This window comes from Lactuca virosa, chromosome 3 (genome assembly GCF_052849685.1).
Source record: "Lactuca virosa cultivar CGN04683 chromosome 3, Lactuca_virosa_CGN04683_v6, whole genome shotgun sequence".
Lineage (NCBI taxonomy): Eukaryota > Viridiplantae > Streptophyta > Magnoliopsida > Asterales > Asteraceae > Lactuca > Lactuca virosa.
In genome coordinates this window covers 118,156,569-118,177,285 of record NC_136428.1, presented here as the reverse complement: position 1 = coordinate 118,177,285, position 20,717 = coordinate 118,156,569, and the positions used below count along the sequence as shown (strand labels likewise).

The following is a 20,717-nucleotide window of genomic DNA, read 5'->3' as shown; positions in this document are numbered from 1 at the left end:
TGTTGGAATATGTGCTTCGTAAGAAGAAATGAAACCATCAATGAATCTATTCATTTAAGGATATGTGGGTTGTGTTGTGGTGGTGTAATTTCTTTCGAGGCCACCTATTCCAACGTCTTCCCCAAACTATCTTCCCCTCCCTTCTTATCCTTTTATTTGGTGCTTGGTGAAAAGAAATGGTGATTATGGCGTTACTTAGTAGAGTTGTTTACACTTTTAAAACTTCTTAAGGAAATCTCAAGTATGGTTTCTAAAAATGAAGTTTATGGGAATGGGAACTGCATGTGGTCTATGGATTTCAATGATGTTTCTTTTCATTTTTTGGTTTTTATTTCTATGTTTGATCTATTTGATTTGTTTTGCTTATGTCTTTGGTTGTGCTTATGCTAGAAAAATTGTTGTATGGAAGAAGTGTTGGTGACTTTTTTTTTCAACTAACTGGATATTTTTTATTAAACGGCTTTTGGCTTTGTGGTATTATATTTGGTTTGATAATTTTTTGGTAAAGAACTCGTATTGACAAGTGGGTAAATAATACATCGATTGAGAGGGAATAAAAACACTCTAGAAACCAACTTATAATGTTATGTGATTAGGTTGTATAACATCTTAGTAATTTTACATTTTGTGCACATTAGTGGTTTTTTTTATATATTTATCATCATGATTAATATAAAAATATGGAAATGAAAATTATTTGGAAATTGATTTGTAAATTGTAGGTTTGATACTTTGATCTAGGTTTTCAATAAGTAACGAAAGTGCTTGTTTCGATTTGGTCTTGGATGCTTAAATGGACTTGTCTGTTTCCCTTTTCTCCTGGAAAACCGTTTGGAACTCCTGTCCAACTTGAAGATTGGATAAAAATAGGCTTAAACTGGAGTGATCTCAAATCTATACCTTCTTTTGGGCTATTTGTAAGGCTAGAAATGACTGTTTGTTCAAAAACATTCATAGCAACATGAATTCATCAACGGATGAGTTACAAGTTACTCTTTCAAGTGGTTAAAACATAGATTGAATTGTTTTTTTTTTAAACAAGTTTGATTGGTTTTGTGCTCTTAATTTTCATTATTGTATTTTGTAACGCTATAGTGCCTTGCTATTTTTCATCTTTAATGTTTTATGCTTTAGTTTAATTTAGTTGTTCAAATTGAAAACCTAATTAATCAATTAGTTGTTCACTTGATATTTTGTTGGTGAAATCAGGTTTAAATCTTTAATTGTGAATTTTTAAATATTTTATTTTGTTTGTAGTGTTTTATTGAATTTTTTTAAAAAGAAAATGATGCAGATCAAATAGCCTTAAATTACATGAAGAAAGTTGAACATCCAAAGAATTTTCACATCTTTTAAGTTGTTGCGTTGCTGCCTTTGTTGAGATAAAGTCTCAATTTATTGTTTTGGTATTTTTTAGTAGTTGTCTCAAACTTGAGGGACCTTGGTTGTTATTTCTTTAATTTGGTGTTTGAGTTTTGCTTTTAAAACTCTCGTTGACGTCTTTTGTTCAGAGAGACTTAATTTTCTTTTGGTGAATAAAATTAGGGGTTGGTTTTCCCTAATATTTGTGAGTTATCGGCATTCAATTGAATCAACGATAGTTCTTTTTTATTTATTCTTTCAATTAGCCACGTACGCTGCATCAGAGTGGTATCAGTTTCCAGCCTGATCCTGTGTTATGCCGCCTCGCAAACTAAGGAACGGTAACGCTGCGACGCCCATGTATGATGCTGATTTACGCAGGGTTAATGCAGATCTACGACGTTAGGTCGAACTTCTGACCCAACGACTTGATGCACTAAACCAGGAGCAAGACGATGACACTGTTACAGCAGAAAATCCTTGGTTTCATCGAAACCCTTCCCCTGAACATTGTGATCGTCATTGGGAACGTGGCTTCCGGGTGGATATTCCTGATTTCGATGGTGGTCTCAAAGGTGATGAGTTCGTTGACTTGTTATCGCAGGTTGAAGAAATTATGGACTTTAAAGAAGTCCCAGATGACCGTCGTGTCCCGTTAGTCACGACCCGTCTACGTGGCCGTGCGCAAGCTTGGTGGCATCAATTGAAACAGACTCGCATGCGTTCTGGTAAGGACAAGATTTCAAGTTGGGGGAAATTCAAGAAACATATCCGTGCTGCGTTTTTACCTTATAATTTTGAGCGAGAATTGTATCAACGATTTCAAAACCTCCGTCAGGGCCCTCGCTCAGTTGATGATTACACCACCGACTTTTACCAATTGCTCGCTCGTACTGACCTCAACGAATCACCAGTTCAATTGGTTTCTCGTTATATTGGCGGCTTACGTCTACAATTACAAGATACTTTGAACATGTTTGACCCGTTAACCATTGCAGAAGCACATCAACGTGCTTCTCAAGCAGAAAAACAGTTAGCAAGACGTGCAAATGTGAACTTTCGTCAACCTTCTAGTTCAACAGGTGCTACTGGTTCTTTCACTCCGCCTGGTCGAAAATATATTGAACAAGCCCCACCCCCACCAGTTCGAGGTCCTTGTGTGGTCCTTCATAAGGACGTCCACGAGGCGGTATGCGTTGCTTTAGTTGTGGTGAGTCTGGTCACCGACAAGCCGACTGCCGCAAAGCACCCGTTGCTACACATGGACTCTTTACCAATGACACTGTTGAGGTTGATCCGGATCATATTGATGATAAACCCATATATGATGATTACCCATGTGATGAGGATGTCCATGAGGAATATGTTGCAGGCGATACCGGTCCGCTCTTGATGTTACGACGTATTTTCCTCACCCCACGTACACCCGATCAAACAGAGTGGTTACGCCACAATTTACTCCAGTCAACTTGTACTATTGGTGGGAAAGTCTGGACCTTTATAATTGATGTAGATAGTTGTGAGAATGTGATTTCGGAGCTTGCGGTTTCAAAATTGGGGCTTACTTTGGAAACTCACCCCAAGCCGTATAAGCTTGCTTGGCTCAGTAAAGGTATTGATGTTACCGTTTCCAAACGTGTCATGGTGAGTTTTTCTATTGGTTCGACTTATAGTGATAATATCTTTTGTGATGTCGTACCGATGGATGCTTGTCATCTCCTACTGGGGTGCCCTTGGCAATATGACCGGTCTGTTATACATGACGGTCGTTCCAATACTTACTCGTTCATGTGTCGTGGCAAGAAAATTGTGTTAGTTCCGACTAAACCTCGTGTGGGTTCTTCGGTAAGTGTTGCTCCACCAACTACTCTGTTGTCTCGAGTTCCTTTTCAAGCAGCCATGGAAGCATTTGGTATAGTCTTTGTTTTATTTTGTGCCCTAGTGACTACGGCTAGCTCTGTTGTTCCAGCTCTAGAGATTCAGTCATTACTGCATGAATTTTCTGATGTATTTACTGAATTATTACCCTCGGTTTTACCACCATTGCGTGATATTCAACATCAAATTGATTTGGTGCCGGGTGCTCCACTACCAAACCGTCCCCATTATCGTATGAGCCCAATAGAACATGAAGAATTGCGTAGACAGGTAGAGGGCTTGCTTGGTAAGGGTCATATTCGTCAAAGTCTTAGTCCTTGCGCTGTACCAGCCCTAATTACTCCAAAGAAAGATGGCACTTGGCGTATGTGCATGGATAGTCGTGCTATTAACAAGATCACAATTCGTTATCGATTTCCTATTCCTCGACTGGATGACTTGTTAGATCAATTGAGTGGTGCTTGCGTGTTTAGTAAACTGGATTTTAAGAGCGGATACCATCAGATTCGTATCTGTATGGGAGATGAATGGAAAACTGCATTTAAAACTCGTGAAGGCTTATACGAGTGGTTGGTAATGCCATTTGGTCTCTCTAATGCTCCTAGCACATTTATGCGCATCATGAATCAGGCGTTACGCCCTTTCATTGGAAAGTTTGTTGTAGTTTATTTCGATGATATTTTGATTTATAGTATCAATCCTACTGTACACCTTGAACACTTGAGAGAGGTTTTGTTGGTCCTTCGTAAGGACAAATTCTATGTTGCTGCTGCAAAATGTGTTTTTCTAACTGAGTCGATTCAATTTTTAGGCTACGTGGTCTCCCGAGATGGACTTCGAGTTGACCCTAGTAAAGTTGTTGCCGTAAAAAACTGGCCACACCCTAATTCTATCACGGAAGTGCGCAGTTTCCATGGTTTAGCATCTTTTTATCGACGTTTTATTCCACACTTTAGTTGCATTATGGCCCCAATTACTGATTGCATGAAGGGCACTTTATTTCGCTGGTATGATGAAGCTGAAGACGCTTTTAATGAAATTAAGCATCGTTTAACCTCCGCCCCTATTCTTGTGCTTCCGGATTTTTCGCAACCATTTGAGCTTCATTGTGATGCCTCAAAAACTGGTATTGGTGCAGTTCTTAGTCAGTCTGGACGACCTGTTGCTTATTTTAGTGAGAAGCTTTCGGGTGCTAAGCTTCGTTTTAGCACATATGATATGGCATTTTATGCGGTTGTTCAAGCCGTGAAACATTAGCGTCATTACCTTTTTCAACGCGAGTTTGTTCTTTATACTGATCATGACTCACTCAAACACTTTGGAAGCCAAGATAAAGTCTCTCATCGACATGCTTCCTGGCTTTCTTATTTGCAACAATTCACTTTTGTTATCAAGCATAAGGCGGGCGTTTCTAATCTTGTCGCTGATGCTCTGAGTCGTCGTCACAGTTTACTCATAGAGATGTGTGTTCATGTGCCTGGATTTGATTCATTTGTGGACCTGTATGCGGATGATCCTTTGTTCTCTCATGTTATTATCAAACTTCAGCAAGGTGATACTACCGACTTCTTACTGGAGAATGGTTTTCTTTTTCGCGGGGTTCAACTGTGCATTCCAGATTGTAGTCTACCTGTGAAAATTATACAGGAGCTACATAATGAAGGTTATGTTGGGCGGGATCGTACGTTTCAGTTGATTACACGATCATATTATTGGCCTTCCATGCATAAGGAAGCTGGGAAATTTGTTGCTCGATGTCGTATTTGCCAGCTAGCAAAGGGTGTCGCGACTAATGCTGGGTTGTATATGCCTCTTGCTATTCCTACACAACCATGGTCTGATGTTAGTATAGATTTTTTTCTTGGTCTTCCCTGAACCCAGCGTGGGAACGACTCTATTTATGTGGTGGTCGATCGTTTTTCCAAGATGACTCACTTCATTCCATGTAAGCGTACGACTGATGCTATTCTTGTCGCCCAACTTTATTTTCGTGATGTATATCGTCTTCATGGTCTTCCCGCCTCTATAGTTTCCGACCGTGATACTCGGTTTGTGAGCCACTTTTGGAGGAGTTTATGGCGCATGGTCAACACCTAATTAAACTTTAGTAGTGCTTATCACCCCCAAACGGACGGCCAAACTGAAGTTGTGAATCCTCTCTAGGCAATCTGTTACGTAGTCTAGTGGGGGATCAACCTAAATCATGGGATTTGAAGTTGCCACAGGCTGAGTTTGCCCATAATCATGTTGTTAATCGCAGCACATGTTTTAGCCCTTTTCATGTGGTGTACGGCTTAACACCACGGGGCCCTCTTGACTTGCTCGCTTTTCCAAGTAAAGTGCGACCATATACTACTGTCATGGTTTTTGTTGCGCAACTGAACCAAATTCACCAACAAACTCACACTAACCTTACTGCTAGCACTGTGAAATATAAGGCGCATGCTGACCAGAAACGTCGCGCTGTCGAATTCGAGGTTGGTGATTTTGTTTGGGCGATTCTAACTAAGGATCGTTTTCCTGCTCATGAGTATAGTAAGCTTGCTGCTAAGAAGATCGGCCATGTCGAAATTGTGGAAAGATCAATCCTAATGCATATCGCCTTCAGCTGCCGAGCCATGTTCATACTTCTGATGTGTTTAATGTGAAGCACCTCGTTCCTTTCGTCGGCGATTCCTCCTCTGACGATGATGTGGCTTCAGATTCGGGGTCGAATCTTCCCTACCCTGGCGAGAATGATGCAGATCAAATAGCCTTAAATTACATGAAGAAAGTTGAACATCCAAAGAATTTTCACATCTTTTAAGTTGTTGCGTTGCTGCCTTTGTTGAGATAAAGTCTCAATTTATTGTTTTGGTATTTTTTAGTAGTTGTCTCAAACTTGAGGGACCTTGGTTGTTATTTCTTTAATTTGGTGTTTGAGTTTTGCTTTTAAAACTCTCGTTGACGTCTTTTGTTCAGAGAGACTTAGGGGCTGTTTGGTAGGATCTGAATTTTTAAGATCTGAATTTTTAAGAGATCTGAATTTCTAAAAGGGTCTGAAATTTTAAGAGCCGAATGTTTAACATGCTGTTTGGTTGAGACCTCTGAATTGCTGTGCTGAATTATTAAAATGACCATTTTACCCTTTTGTTTTATTTTTTATTAAATTCAACTGTTTGTTTAGAAAATAACCTAATAAATTTCTTAAATATGTATTAAAAAAATATAAACACCATATAAAATCCAAATTTAACATAAATCAAAATTAAACGACACAAAAAGTAGTATAAATTTTCCAGAATTGTGCAACAAACCAAACAAAAAACATCTAAAGACATTTCACAACAAAAGTTGATACATGAATACATCCTTTCAAAACTCTAACTTTCATTCAACAAATATAATGAATCTATATAAATCATCTACCTACAATTACACAATATCCCCCACACTACACTGCATCCTTCTTTCCTAGCCAAATGTCAAGTAGTTCAATACTTGTTTCTTCAACTGCTTTTATAATCAATTCATTGATTAATCTTGCTTCTTAGTTTACTCCATTGTTTCTGGTATCAAACCACAAGTCAACTTGTATGCAAATATTGTATACAACCCACCATCAACCATTATCCAGCCACCATATCCATTAATCCAAATCCAACATTACCGTCCTTCACTCTTTCCTGAACCAACGAACACCACCCACACAAACACCATTCCTACATTTTACCACCATCACCACAAACTATACCGACAAAACCAAATCACCCAAAAAAACACACAAAAAAATTGACCATTAACATCAAATATAGATTACAATTGAAGAAATCAGAAATTGAATAGCATAACATAAGAACTGATTAGCATAACATAAGAACTGATTTGGAGCATAACAAAAGAAGAGCAATCAATTTTCAGAAGAAGAGAATAAACTTGTTATCGATTTCTGATTTTGGACTTTAGGGCACAGAAAATGCTGCTGAGACGAAACAAACGGGGTTGCAAGGCTGTTGGGACGACGGCGATCGGCTGGGCGGCGTCGTTTCAGGCGGTCTTCGGCGACGGGAACTATGTGAAGGAAGCAGACTCGAGCCGGGGAAGAAAACGCAACTCGAAAATCAGAAATCGCTACTGAGACGAAACAAACGGGGTTGCAACGCTGCTGGGACGTCGACGATCGGCTGGGCGGCGTCGTTTCAGGCGGTCGTCGGCGACGGGAACTAGGCGACGGAAGCAGACGCGACTGGGGAAGAAAACGAAGGAGGAAGACGCAAGAACAGGAGAATAGGAGGCAGGTATGTCTGACCGTGTGGTTTAGGGGCAAAACAAGATGCGCGTTTCTTTTTTTTTATTTTCAGACTTTGTTCAGGATCTGAAAAATTAAGAGGTGTTTTTGATTTTAAGAGGTAAAAAATAAGAACCAAACAAACGATCTGAATCTGAATTTTTCAGACATTGCCTCTTAATTTTACAATTAAGAGGTAAACAAACGAGACCTTAATTTTCTTTTGGTGAATAAAATTAGGGGTTGGTTTTCCCTAATATTTGTGAGTTATTGGCATTCAATTGAATCAACGATAGTTCTTTTTTATTTATTCTTTCAATTAGCCACGTACGCTGCATCAGAGTGGTATCAGTTTCCAGCCCGATCATGTGTTATGCCGCCTCGCAAACCAAGGAACGGTAACGCTGCGACGCCCATGTATGATGTTGATTTACGCAGGGTTAATGCAGATCTACGACGTCAGGTCGAACTTCTGACCCAACGACTGAAATGGTTTTTTAAACAGTCTTAAAACCGAAAAATAAATTTATATATATTGCGTGTGACATGCTTTTTATGGATTTTTTTTGGGGGGGGGGGGGGGTGGAATGAAAAGTTATTTCACCGCATAAAATGGTTTCAATAAGCTAAATGCCTATTCCATTAAATGTAGAAAATACTAGTAAACGAAAAACAAGACACTACTAAGGTCCCGTTTGATAGTTTCTGTCTGGGAAAGTGCTGTCTGGTAAAGTGCTGTCTGGGAAAGTTTTCTGACTGGGAAAAAATCATGATGTTTGATTGTACATCTGATTGACTGTTCTGAATGATGAAAAAAAGTAATAATTCAATAAAAAATAAATTTAAAAAAAGTTATTTTAAAAAATTAATAATCCAATAAAGAAAAAAAGAGGCGGGGTTTGGTGTATAATTGTCTTTCCAGCCCATTCAGCCAGAAAGATATGATTTTGGGGCTTTCTGGGAAAGACATATCTTACCGGGAAAGACCCATTCTTTTGTGCAAATCAAACAGTCTTTCCGGTCCATTCAACCAGAAAGATCTGTTTGGACCTGGAAAGAGCGTATCAAACGGGGCCTAAAGACCATAAGAATTATATACGGCACCACTCAAGTTCAAAATTTTTAGGCGAAAAAACATCATAAATGGTCCCTGTGGTTTCCCCAAATCTGAAGTTTAATCATCGTGGTTTAAAAACGTCATACATGGTCCCTGTGCTCTCAAAACTTTTGATGTTTGGTCCTTTTTGCTAACTCTGTTAGCTTTCCACCGTTAAATGAAGGGTATTTTTGTCATTTAACTATCCAGGGACCTTTTATGAGGTTTTCTTTTCTTTTATTTTTTTAAATTAAATTTAATATGTAAGGTCTCTCCTCTTTCTCTCTCGGAAGCCTTAAATGGAAAAACCCACCACCATAAATTAACACCTTACACCATCACCACTCTTCCATAAATTTCACTACTGAGCACCCACCAACTTTCGAGCCTACAGATGGTATTCTCCACCCCATTAAACCTGCAGAAAGTTAGGTTCAGAAGGAAGTCATTATTGTTCGTTTGTTTTTCTGATACACACCAGAAAATGAGGGGTGGGGGTGAGAGCACACATGTGAAAGAGAAAGAGCTAAGGGTTGTTGGTCGTTTTTTCAACTACAGGGAACCATTGGATCGTCACCACCATTAACCCATCAAGATTCAAGACCCTCTACACCATTGTTAAATTTATGAACCCTAAATCACAAATCATCACCCTCCATATTTCATCTTCTAATATGAATTCAAGATGTGGATTTCATCAGGTGGATTCCTTGAAATAAAATATGAAATTGTGTCTTTGTGTGTTTTCATTTCTAAAATCAATTTGGGTGTGTTTTCCTTTACTGTAATCGACAAAATCAGGTATTAATGGTGTATTTACATCATATCTAAAAGATTTAGATGTCGATTTTGGACCAACAGTCGATGATATCATCTCTACCTCCTCTTCTTCTTCCTCTTAACTACTGTGTTCTTCCGATTCAGATTCCGGTAGGCTATAGAAAGACAAGTCATCACTGTTACCAACACTTCTTTCCTCATCTGTTTGATTCAGATTCCGGTAGGCTATAGAAAGACAAGTCATCACTGTTACCAACACTTCTTTCCTCATCTGTTTTCTAAAGGCCGCTCACGACTTCTTCATCAAAAACTATGGAGTTTTGACATGAACTTGTTGGACTAGTCTGAAAAAAACGAGAGTTGTTCGTCATCACCGGTTATATCTGCAATTACAGAAGTTTCTTCGATGGAGAGTTCGAGTTCTTGAAAGAGGAATAAAGATGCTTTAATTCAATCCTGGAGGTGTTAATTCAATGATTCAAGTCACCGATCTTAAAGATATGCCCAAAAGAGAGCTTTGTGTTGCTTCAAATCACATCCTTTGTGTGTGTATGTGCGATGTGTTATAATTTTTCGGAGAGTTATAAGAGATAGAAGAGGAAACACGAAGAAGATGAAGTAAAAGTGTACATGTGGGTACAGTATGTGTGTGTGTGTGAAGAGAGAGAGAGAGAGAGAGAGAGAGAGAGAGAGAGAGAGCGCCCTCTTATTTAAGATAATGGCGGTGGTGAAGGGTATGTGGTGGTTTGGTAGGGGGAAGTTATCGGAGGAGGTGGGAACCGGAAACGCCAATGGTGGGAGGTTTGGTTCACCAGCAGTGAATCGATGGATGATTAGATTAGGAAGCAAGGATCGATGAAGGTGAATGGTTAGACTGGGGAAGAGAGAGACCTTGGATATTAAATTTAATTTAAAAAAATAAAAGAAAAGAAAACCTCAAAAAAGGTACCTGTATAGTTAAATGACAAAAATACCCTTCATTTAACGGTAGAAAGCTAACGGAGTTAGCAAAAAGGACCAAACATCAAAAGTTTTGAAAGCACAGCGACCATCTATGACGTTTTTAAACCACGAGGATTAAACTTCAGATTTGGGGAAACCACATGATCATTTATGATGTTTTTTCTTTTTAGGCCGAAGAGTTTCAAACATGTTCTTTAGAAACATATTTTCGAACTCATTTTCCATACTAAAGGATGAACAAAGTACAAGTACGTGTCATTTTATGGCTGTTACTAATGAATGAGTATTTAACATCATAACTACCTTTTTTCCACATTTAACAAAATAATAAATTGTTTTGCAATTATTTATTTCGAAAGCACTTTATATTTGAAATGGTTTTTTGCACGGTCTTAAAACTGAAAAATAAATTTATATATATTGCGTGTTACATGATTTTTATGGATTTTGTGTGTGTGTGTGTGATAAATTAAAAAGTTATTTCACAGCATAAATAGTAAGCTAAATGCTTATTCCATTAAATGTAGAAAATACTGGTAAATAAAAAACAAGACACTACTAACGACCATAAGAAATATATACGACACCACTCAAGTTCAAAATTTTAAGGCCGAAGAGTTTCAAACATGTTTGTTAGAAGCGTATTTTCGAACTCATTTTCCATACTAAAAGATGAACAAACTACAAGTACATGCCATTTTATGGCTGTTACTAAGCAATATATAGCAAATAATCCATAAATTATAACAACAAAAAATCAAAATAACAGTTTATAACATGATCCGATAAAAACTTGCACATGTATGCTTCATCAGCATATGTTCGAAAGTCGAAACTACTTTCCCGAGTATACGAAGATAATGACACCCCAAAAGACAATGTTTATGCACATAATATGCAAAACATAATATAACTTACAATATAAATAGTATATATGGAGATTTTCAAATTGAAACCATCTCATAGAAAAACATAGAAATTAAGTTAAAAAATGTTAAAAATTCGAACTACATGGTTTATCTAGACTATGGAGCTGTTTTTTTTTTTTTTTTTCATATAAAGGTAAATTTGAAACAAGTTGAAGTTATTTTTTTTCATCAAAGGTAAAAATGTAGTTGCATAATTTAAAACTCGCCTTCTATATTTTTCCCCTTAAACTCTCACGTTTAGCTAATAACGACCCCAAGATAGGCTAGTTCCACATTCAAAACGCAATTTCAAATATTATTTATTTAAAAAAAATGTAACACCTCTAGTTCAAAGTAAACTTCGAAAAGCCATTTGATGATCAAAGTCTAACAGTTAATTACCATTATACATCAACTTTCTCAGAACATTAAACATCCCAAACATAAATGTGATCAAGAATCCCAAAAATTGCCAACTTTCAAACTTGCTTCAAGTATCTTAATCTTCCATTTTCCAATACACTTTGTGAGCATACTGATGATGATGAATGAAGTCAGGAATTCTTGGAAGCTAATAATGGCATTCGATCTGTTGTTAAAAGAAATGATGGAAGAAAAGATGGGATCACAAATGCCACACCCAAACAAATAATTACAAACATCACAACCCACCAAGCCTTGTGTGGAATACCTAACACTAGTTCATCACAAACTGCCATTCAAAATAAATTCGTTAAGTAATTTAAAAAAAAACAGATGATAACAAGCTGCAATAATAAAAGAGACTAAATTACAAATATGGTCCTCTCATGGTAATGCATTTTTTTTTATGAAACCCTGCAGTAGGGACCAAAACTGATAACAGATTCTCTTTTCGACCTAATTCATAAAAAAAATCTCATACCACAGGGACTAAATTTGTAAATTTAATGTTAACTAAATAAAAGTTACCTATGTTATATATAACCATTTCCCTCTCCTTTCCATTTGGGATAGCAACCACCCCCTCAGTCTCCACAGTCAACATGACATACATTCCACTCTAATAAAACAAGAAACCAAAATTACTACTTCTCAAAATAAATAAATAAAAATTAAGTAATAAAACACTATGAAAGAGATATTTAAGCTTAAACCTGGTAAATTTGTAAGTCTTCATCATCATTCTTGAAAATCAACTTTTCAGTATTGAGTAATTTCCTCTGTTGCTTTGATTCTAAGTTTGAATTTTCCTTTTTAAGTTGTAATGAAAAGCTAGCGGGTATCTGATATTAAATATACCAAGTTTTTGTTAACTATAATAATAATAAAAAAGCTAAAAGATTATGTATTATTATTATTATTATTATTATTATTATTATTATAATATACCTACAGAAGCAGGATATGATATCTTCACTTCATACCAATGATTTGGCTTAAGGCCTTGAAGTTGGTAGACACGGGATCCTGATTGTAATGGTAGGGTTTCCTTTTGCAATTCTTCCCCGACATTTAAAATGTCCAAATTAGCCCTGTAATTGGAATATTTTAAAAATATAATTGCTGGAAAAAGTTGCTAAAATGTAACTGACTTATTAAAACAAGTATATACTAGAATTTAGAAAGTACCCGTATACAGTTTGTAGGAGTATTATGCAAAGCAAGAAGCAAAACTTGTGAACAATTGCATGATGATGTATCCAAATCAGCATTTCTGTAATGTTAACAGTCCACGCAAGCTGCCATGTCAGCTTTCTTAATGATAATGAATCCAAAAAGCACTGGCTCAACTTTCAAGGCAATTGATTTCGATTGCTTAATTGTAAAATTGAAACTTCACTTGCTAAATTTTTAAGAAAATGGGAAATGTAATCACATATAAAGAAGGTAATCTCTCTCAGGCATTTGATCAAACAGCTTGCATGCAATCTGATTTCTAATCTTTTGGTCATTCTAAGCAATCTGATTTCAAACCTTTCTATTAATTTTGATCGATTTTTTCATCATCTAAACTTTGGTTCCTCAGAAATCCAAGTTATAAGACTAAACAAATCAAGACACTTCATAATCAGAAAAGCTAGATGAACATGGTTATTAACATCAATCGATGACCCCAGACAACAAACAATTAGAAACATGAACAAGAAACACGAAAGTAGAAAAAGTTGAAGAAAAATGGAACCTGTAGCTGTGGGGTGCGAAGGTCTCTAGTCGTTGATACGAATCTGCTTCAATTCATCTCCCTCGTCGCTCTTGATACGAATCTGCTTCCTTTCCTGGATTGGAAATGTAAAGGGGCTGGTATATGATATAATGTGGGCTCAATTGCTAACTTATATATTTTGGGCTAATACTTGGATCACTTCAATAATGTTTAGGCTAACAATTTATATCATCACCATGATTCCAAAACTCCAACTCCCCAGTATATTTTAATATTTAACTCTAAAATAAAAAAATAATAATAAATAAAACAAATACTATTTTATTTTCAACCCTACTAGCCTACTCAAATTTTTCGTTCAAAAGATGTATTGTTTAGTAATATTCCTTTTTTCAATTTATAAAAATTATCAAACCTTTCGACATATTAGATTTTAAAATATATTCATAATTTATATGAATTCCATATAAAAATATTTTATTTTATATTTTTATTTAATTAATATCATTTAAAGTGTAGGTAGTTAATTAAAACAAAAAAAATGATAAACTTAAATTGTAAAGGACTAAAATTGACAAACGATAGTTCACTTCCATTTTGAAGTAAATAAAAAGGATTACTCCATATTTAGAGTTATACTATCCATTTACTCAAAAAATGGATTGGAGATGGTTTAACTAGAAAATAGAGAAATTAATGGAGTTTGGAGTTCCCAGATAGGGGTGTTTAGAGTTCCTTATTTGAAATAATTTATGTTTATTTTTGAAAATGTCTATTAGCTTATTTGTTATTAAAATCAAGTTTTATAAAAAAATGTTTAGCTTTATTTATATGGTATCAAAATGAAATAAACTGCTAAATTATTTTTCAGTGTTTGACAATTTCAACTTATACCTATAAAAATGTCAAAAAAGGATACACTAATTTATTATTGACTTATCTGTTTATTTTTACATATACTTTTCAAACTCGTCTTAATTCGTTCCGAAGTTTGTTTGTTTGTTTGTTTTTGGTTTTGTTTTTATTTTTGTTTTGTTTTTGTTTTGTTTTTTTTAATTATTATTATTATTATTATTATTATTAATCTCTACATGTTACCAGGCAACTTCAATGATAGATATTTGGATGAATATGCCAATTTAAATTTATTTGTTTAGATAAATCGATTTAGGTTGCATTTTATGTTCAACATGTTACTTCGGAAAAATCAAAAATAGATACTTGGATGAATATGACAATTTAAATAAGAAATCAAAGACAACCTTGTAAAATCAAAGAAATCAAAGCATTACATAAGAACAAAACAAGTGATATAAGACGAACTTATCAAATATCATCCAAAATGTATTATGAGATTAGCATATTTAGTTATTAACTATATGTAAAATTTTGAAAAATATAAAAAATATCAATCCATTTTAACTAGTACTAAAAAAATTAATATATGTATATATGCATGAAGTATGAACACCCTTAAATGTTTTCATATATGCCTAGTAAACAAAAATATGATAAATAAAAGGTGTGTTCATATGACGAATCAGAGAGAGCTAATGTGAACGATATAATTTCCTACCAAAAACATTAAAAGACATGAAGAAAAGAACAAGTGGTTGATGTTTTAGTTGACTTTATATACTTAAAACAGTGGTTGAATCATTTGTGAATATTGAGGAAGTTTGAATTTTGTCTCCATGGCCTCCATCAAAATGAGAAGTGCTTCCATCATCTTCATCTTTATTTGTGCTATCTTCATAATGCAAATGGTTTTGCTCGCTGCAGGTTTGTTTTATTATTCTAACTCTCTTAATTTTCCCTAATTATCTTTTTGGTATTAATATGATAATAATTCTCTTAACTTTCATGTTCATATTTGTTTACAACTGATGGATAATATAATGATGATAAATATTACAGATCAAGGGGGGTCATTCAGAACCGAACGATATGATCCAAGAGCACCACCAACACCACAAGGAAACCCACGTCATGGCATGAATCCACCTGACTCCCCGCCACCAATTTATACTTAAGTTTGTGTTTATATTGATCGACAATTACCTTGTTAATTAAGCTTGTGTGTTGTTTGTTTTAAAGAAAAAAAAAACATAGACATGGTTGTTGGGTATGTAACATTTTATAGCATGTAATGTGATTGTGAATCATGCAGCTCGATAGTTTATTATTGTTGTTTAGGCAATCTTTTAAGTTCATGTCATATACAATTAAAGTTAAAAATTGAGAATCATACAATGCATTGTCTTCAATCTTACAACTAACAATGAAAGGTACTCAGATGTTCATCCTAGATATTCAGATTTCAGAACAGATTCAAGATGTCGAACTCCAAATCCTAAGGCAAACCAATAAATCTAAAAAATCAGACCTCCTGAATCAAAACACATAAAGTCGATTTGAGATTTGAATAAGAAAAATAGCGGTTGAGACCCAAAAGCAAATGTCGAAATCCAACTCACACAAACAAACCGCAGATTAAGAATAATACAGTTGAAAGATAAATATGGTAATGCCTCCTGGAGACCTCTCTCCTGATACCAATTTCGAACAGAAGAATACTACATGAGGATGAGCGGTGATGACAGTCGATTTAAAGAGGAGGAGTCGGCTTCTACAACAAGTTTTTCTAGCTTGGATTGGAAAAAGAAGAGAAATCAGAAAATTAGAATAGGAATTAAGGATTAACGATTCATATATATATATATATATATATATATATATATATATATTCTAGTCGTGTACCAGCGCAAAGCGGCGGCGCCAAATAGTGTTCAGACAGTGATTAATTTATATAAATGAATAGGTTCTTTACGGCTATTAGGTCAAAGCATAAAAACCATTAAGTATTAACAAAGTTCCAAACGTTGATTGATTAATCTATTTATGCATCACTTCTTATCGAATTGCAATTAATGACTTCATATGTTAACTCTAAACAACTGTAACATAATAACCATTAAAGTTATCATTTTGTTCAAAAAAAGAAAAAACATTAAAATAATCATCTTTTTGCAATGTTTTTGCCGAAAATGTCTTATTTTCTTTTGGTTAGTAGCTTGGAAGCGTTGAACAATTTTCTTTCTAAAAACTTCTTATTTCAAAAAACAAATAATGTATCAACAAATTATTCATTCATGATTTTGGCATTAAACATGTTTTAAAACTATATTTCTAAAAACTATTAAATTTTGTCTTTTTAATACGTTACTTTTATATATGAGTATAATAGTCATCTAATCAGATATAGAAAAATTAGTTAGCCCATAAAAAAAAATTATCTATTCAAACATAATAACTCATTAAGTCATGTTACTCCATACTTGACTTAATGTAAAAAATAGGGTTATTGTTAGAAAAGTTCCATATTTTGCACTAATATATGAAAAAGTCCAATTTTTATCTTTTAAACAAAAAGTCGAGATTATCAAATATTTTGTCCAAATTAATAGAAAAGTTTTAGTTTTTTTTTAACATAAAATTACATATTATCATGTAAATTATAATTAGAACTTTTATATTAAAAAAAGTTATGACTTTTCCACAAACTTGGTCAAAATAATAGGATTTTTTAACAATAACTTGTAAAAAATATAACCATAAAACAAAAAATGTAAATAACCATGATTCTAGCAAACTTATGAGGTGGAGTGTTTGTTTGCTCTCTATTTCCATTTATATACATCTAAGGTTGATTAAGTATTTATTTAATCCTCTTTTTAAGGATAGTTCTACTTCTTTTTAAGCAAACAATAAAACCAATATGTTTCCAAGGAAACATGCATTTGTTTTGTAAGATACGTGCCCTTCTCCCTATTGAATCGAAATATAACATCACAGTAAGAGTTTCATAATTACACATCTTGAAATGGATAATTAAGAGCTCTAATTATACTCCATTATCATTTTCACTATCATGTTGCAATTGATGGATTAAATAGCAAGTTTTGTGGGCCACAAAGACTTCTTTATAAAAATCATAACTTTGGATGTAAACTACAATAAGGAAAAGTCAACAGTCAACACCATTGTGTATACAATGGTGGATCTCTTATTTGCAACAATTGCAAGAATATCTCAATTGGTCGTCAAATACCTTGGTATATGACAAACCTTACCAAAAAACCTGACTTTGATCTTGCCATCCGTATGCATGGCCATTCACCCCTACTTGATAAAAACATTATACTACTCACTAAGTTCCTTTTCCCTTTATCTTCTTCAAAAAGAGATTTTGATGTTTCATCTTATTTCAAGTCTTTACCTCAATAGGAAGTTTTCAGAAACAATTATGCGTAATGGGCATGTGATCTGTCCTACATAAGCTATGGTAATAAGAAATATAATAGATATTAGCATGCTTACAAGCTTCCCGTGTGAAACTATAGCCAATGCAATCGAAATCCCTTGTAATTCAATTTAATCATTAGCTTTTGAATCAACAATTGAAATTCAAATTACAATTCAAAGATAAGAATTACACGTCACCTACTAAAAAGAGATTATAGCACAAATATTAAAGAAATTGTGTGTTCATGAAATTTACTGAAGATTGGAGGCCAAAGTGCGACTGCCACACCAATATTGTTCTTTTCTGAAAAAGTACATAACCTAATTTTAGAAAACTAAATAAAAGATATTTGAAATCTTATATTTTTTTTCCTTTTAATACAATATTACCTTTGTGGGAGAAGTACTTGTGTCTATGTGAATGTTGGGGTGCCATCCATTAATCACATATACAGATCTGCACACGAAATCTATAATAATGTGAGAAAAACAATGTAAAAACAAAGTAGCCCTTAGAAAATACTTCAACAAACAATTATATAATAAACCTCATTAAAATATAATTTTACAATGAAAACCAATGATGTACACCCTGCACCATCAAATAAAATATAAATTCACAAGAAATAAAGGTGATTTTGATGCTTCCCTATAAATGATTAAATTAACTGGAAACAAATTAGAACTAAAACCAGGAAATATGACCAGTAAGCAAGGTCTGCTATCTACATGACCCACATATTAGGCCATCTATGTGCCTCACCTTCTCTGTTTCGAATCACCATCTTCAATACAGAGTTGAATTTGGAATGTTATTTGAAACAGAGAGCAAAGACTGGACAATTTTGTATGTATATTCAAACGGTTGCAGAAAAAAAAAAGCAAATGAGTAGAAATGATGAAGATATATACCTATAGGACCAATGGAGTATGAAATTTGTCTTTGGATTGTGCATGAATTTGAATCATCAAAACTTCATAATCCAGCAAAGCATGCCTGAAGCTTGGCTATGCCATATTTATTATCAAGAAACCTGCCCCCACATGATAAATACAACACAAATCACCAAAAACTCATCTTAAGTTGAAAATTACATCTAGAGTACATTAGGTTTTGCAAGCTCATGCTGAACTTTCTTGGTGTCAGTTAAATACTAAAAGCTTGAAGAACACTTCATACCTTTCCACTCCTACAAGATTCATAAACATTAAATTGACAAGAAAAGAATATGATTAAAAAATATTTGAAAGAAAATTTTCAAGAAATGTCTACTCACAGATTCAGAAGCATAATCGTTAGGTGCATATTTGATTCTAAAATATACAACTGGAACAGTTTCAACATCCATGCAAGTAAGTTAATTTTCAAAATTTTGTTGGTGTTCGAAGATAGTTTGCCCAAATTACAGAAATACCAATATACATACACACATAGCTTTAATGAGATTGACATACACACATTTGTACATATTTATACATCATAAACATGTAGCCTGTACAAATTTATCCGATTGTAATACATATATTTATACATACAAACAAATTTGTCCACACATAGCTTTAATCATCAACATAAAAATGAAAAATAAACGAAAGAAGTACCTTTGAGTTCAGATTCCCGTCCGACTAAAAGGGAAAGTAGAAAATTAATTTAGCAGTTTCACAAACCTACATAAATGGAAAAGAAAACAAATCAAATTAAAACCAAAATCGGAAAACTTCATATTCTAAAAGTATAATCAAAATTACACAATGTAGACGGTGGTTGCTCATAATTTCCATAGTTAGGGTTTATTTGATAGAGTAATACATAGAGAGATAGAGAGAAGAAAGAGATGTTGATGGTGCATTGGTGGTTAAGTAGAGATAAGAAGGAAGTACCAGACTCTCAGTGAGATTCATTGCTTGAGGTATCAGAAAAATGGAGGCGGCAGTGATCTAACAACGTTGGATGCAGTGACAAATGCCAGAGTTTTTGTTCGTGCAAACGGTAATGTGAGAAAGTGAGAGGAAAAAAAGAGATCGAAAGTTCTTCCAATTTGAATGAGTCTCCACTAAATCTCGGATTGACCGATTCAAGTGGGTGAAGATGAAGAGCCAATCTGATTTAATTGGGTGAAGATGAAAAGCAGGGTCAATATATGCATAATTTAAGATATTTGCTCAAGCGTATTTGGATTAAAAAGCTTTCAAATTTTGAAGAATATCAGATTTATAAGGATTAAAAAAAGTGGTTAAAATTTAATATTATTTTACTGATGGTTAATTGTACAACTAGTTTAATGGTTTGGACGTCTTAAAAAAATAATAATATTATATTCAGTATATTTTTAGAAATAGATAGATTTCTTTTATAAGACAGTATATATATATATATATATATATATATATATATATATATATATATATATATATATATATATATATATATCAGGTAGGAGACTTATGTACTATATCAGTTTATTTAAAAAAAAAGTTAAATGACATTCTAAACATTTGAGAAGTTTGAATTTATAAGAAAAACGATAAAAATATTGAATACTATGTGAAATTTAATAAAGGGAAAAAACATAAAATGACATGTTGAAAAATGAATAAGAATGTGACATATAGCCAAAAAGATCTTTTATATATATATATATATATATATATATATATATATATAAATAATGCAGTGGTGATCCATGTTTCTATACCGATTTATAATGCATATATATAATAGAAGCCCAAAAGTTTTTAAGACCAAAGTGTTAAAAATAAGGAGGTGAAATATGAACCTTAGATTTAATTTGAATGGTATGAATTATTATGTACTGGTGATCCATATTAAAAAGTTTAAGCCAATCATTTACACTATAAATACAATTAATCAGTCGTACAACGCATTGTTGCATCTCACTCTTGGTCCGATAAAACGTTTTTTGTGGATTACATGGATCCTAAACGACCTCTCTTCCAGCTGTAGCGGTATCTATCTCAGATGTGGCGCTTAGTTATACGAGCTTTTTCTTT

At 34.0% G+C, this 20,717-nt stretch overlaps 2 protein-coding genes and 2 long non-coding RNA genes across 7 annotated transcripts; 2 read left to right on the top strand and 2 right to left on the bottom strand.

Annotated features, from left to right (window-relative positions):
• The first annotated feature begins 1,678 nt into the window (after window positions 1-1,678).
• Window positions 1,679-4,497, top strand: LOC145163962 (uncharacterized). Its single transcript, XM_079082695.1, has 3 exons — window positions 1,679-1,744; window positions 1,808-2,551; window positions 2,653-4,497. The coding sequence occupies exons 1-3, from the start codon at window positions 1,679-1,681 to the stop codon at window positions 4,495-4,497; spliced, it is 2,655 nt and encodes an 884-aa protein (XP_078938821.1).
• A 7,105-nt stretch (window positions 4,498-11,602) lies between these two features.
• On the bottom strand, window positions 11,603-13,558 carry LOC145162572 (uncharacterized). 2 transcript variants are annotated; one of them, XM_079081681.1, is made up of 6 exons: window positions 13,419-13,558; window positions 12,866-12,975; window positions 12,630-12,768; window positions 12,391-12,519; window positions 12,206-12,296; window positions 11,603-11,966 (listed from the first exon to the last, which is right to left on the bottom strand). In XM_079081681.1, the coding sequence occupies exons 2-6, from the start codon at window positions 12,946-12,948 to the stop codon at window positions 11,809-11,811; spliced, it is 600 nt and encodes a 199-aa protein (XP_078937807.1). In that variant the 5' UTR covers window positions 12,949-12,975; window positions 13,419-13,558; the 3' UTR covers window positions 11,603-11,808. The 2 variants fall into 2 exon arrangements, with proteins under 2 accessions (XP_078937807.1, XP_078937806.1); XM_079081680.1 differs by having other exon boundaries at window positions 12,866-12,950; window positions 13,419-13,556.
• A 1,510-nt stretch (window positions 13,559-15,068) lies between these two features.
• On the top strand, window positions 15,069-15,587 carry LOC145162571 (uncharacterized). Its single transcript, XR_013739184.1, has 2 exons — window positions 15,069-15,182; window positions 15,318-15,587. It is a non-coding gene; the product is annotated as an uncharacterized LOC145162571 (long non-coding RNA).
• Window positions 15,588-17,588: 2,001 nt separating this feature from the next.
• LOC145162570 (uncharacterized) lies at window positions 17,589-19,876 on the bottom strand. 3 transcript variants are annotated; one of them, XR_013739182.1, is made up of 5 exons: window positions 19,587-19,867; window positions 19,308-19,373; window positions 18,618-18,739; window positions 18,096-18,175; window positions 17,603-18,009 (listed from the first exon to the last, which is right to left on the bottom strand). It is a non-coding gene; the product is annotated as an uncharacterized LOC145162570 (long non-coding RNA). The 3 variants fall into 3 exon arrangements; XR_013739181.1 differs by having other exon boundaries at window positions 17,589-18,009; window positions 18,618-19,373; window positions 19,587-19,876; XR_013739183.1 differs by having other exon boundaries at window positions 17,589-18,009; window positions 18,096-18,162; window positions 18,618-19,373; window positions 19,587-19,876.
• Window positions 19,877-20,717: the final 841 nt, after the last annotated feature.

Excerpts from the sequence above, each read along its gene's own strand:
- LOC145163962 (XM_079082695.1), top strand. The coding sequence starts at position 1,679 with ATGCCGCCTCGCAAACTAAGGAACGGTAACGCTGCGACGCCCATGTAT. Across the intron at positions 1,745-1,807 it reads ATGATGCTGATTTACGCAGG|GAGCAAGACGATGACACTGT; the intron begins GTTAATGCAGAT and ends GCACTAAACCAG. Across the intron at positions 2,552-2,652 it reads ATAAGGACGTCCACGAGGCG|GTTGATCCGGATCATATTGA; the intron begins GTATGCGTTGCT and ends GACACTGTTGAG.
- LOC145162572 (XM_079081681.1), bottom strand. The coding sequence starts at position 12,948 with ATGCTGATTTGGATACATCATCATGCAATTGTTCACAAGTTTTGCTTC. Across the intron at positions 12,520-12,629 it reads AGATATCATATCCTGCTTCT|ATACCCGCTAGCTTTTCATT; the intron begins GTAGGTATATTA and ends ATTTAATATCAG. Across the intron at positions 12,297-12,390 it reads AAGACTTACAAATTTACCAG|AGTGGAATGTATGTCATGTT; the intron begins GTTTAAGCTTAA and ends TTGTTTTATTAG.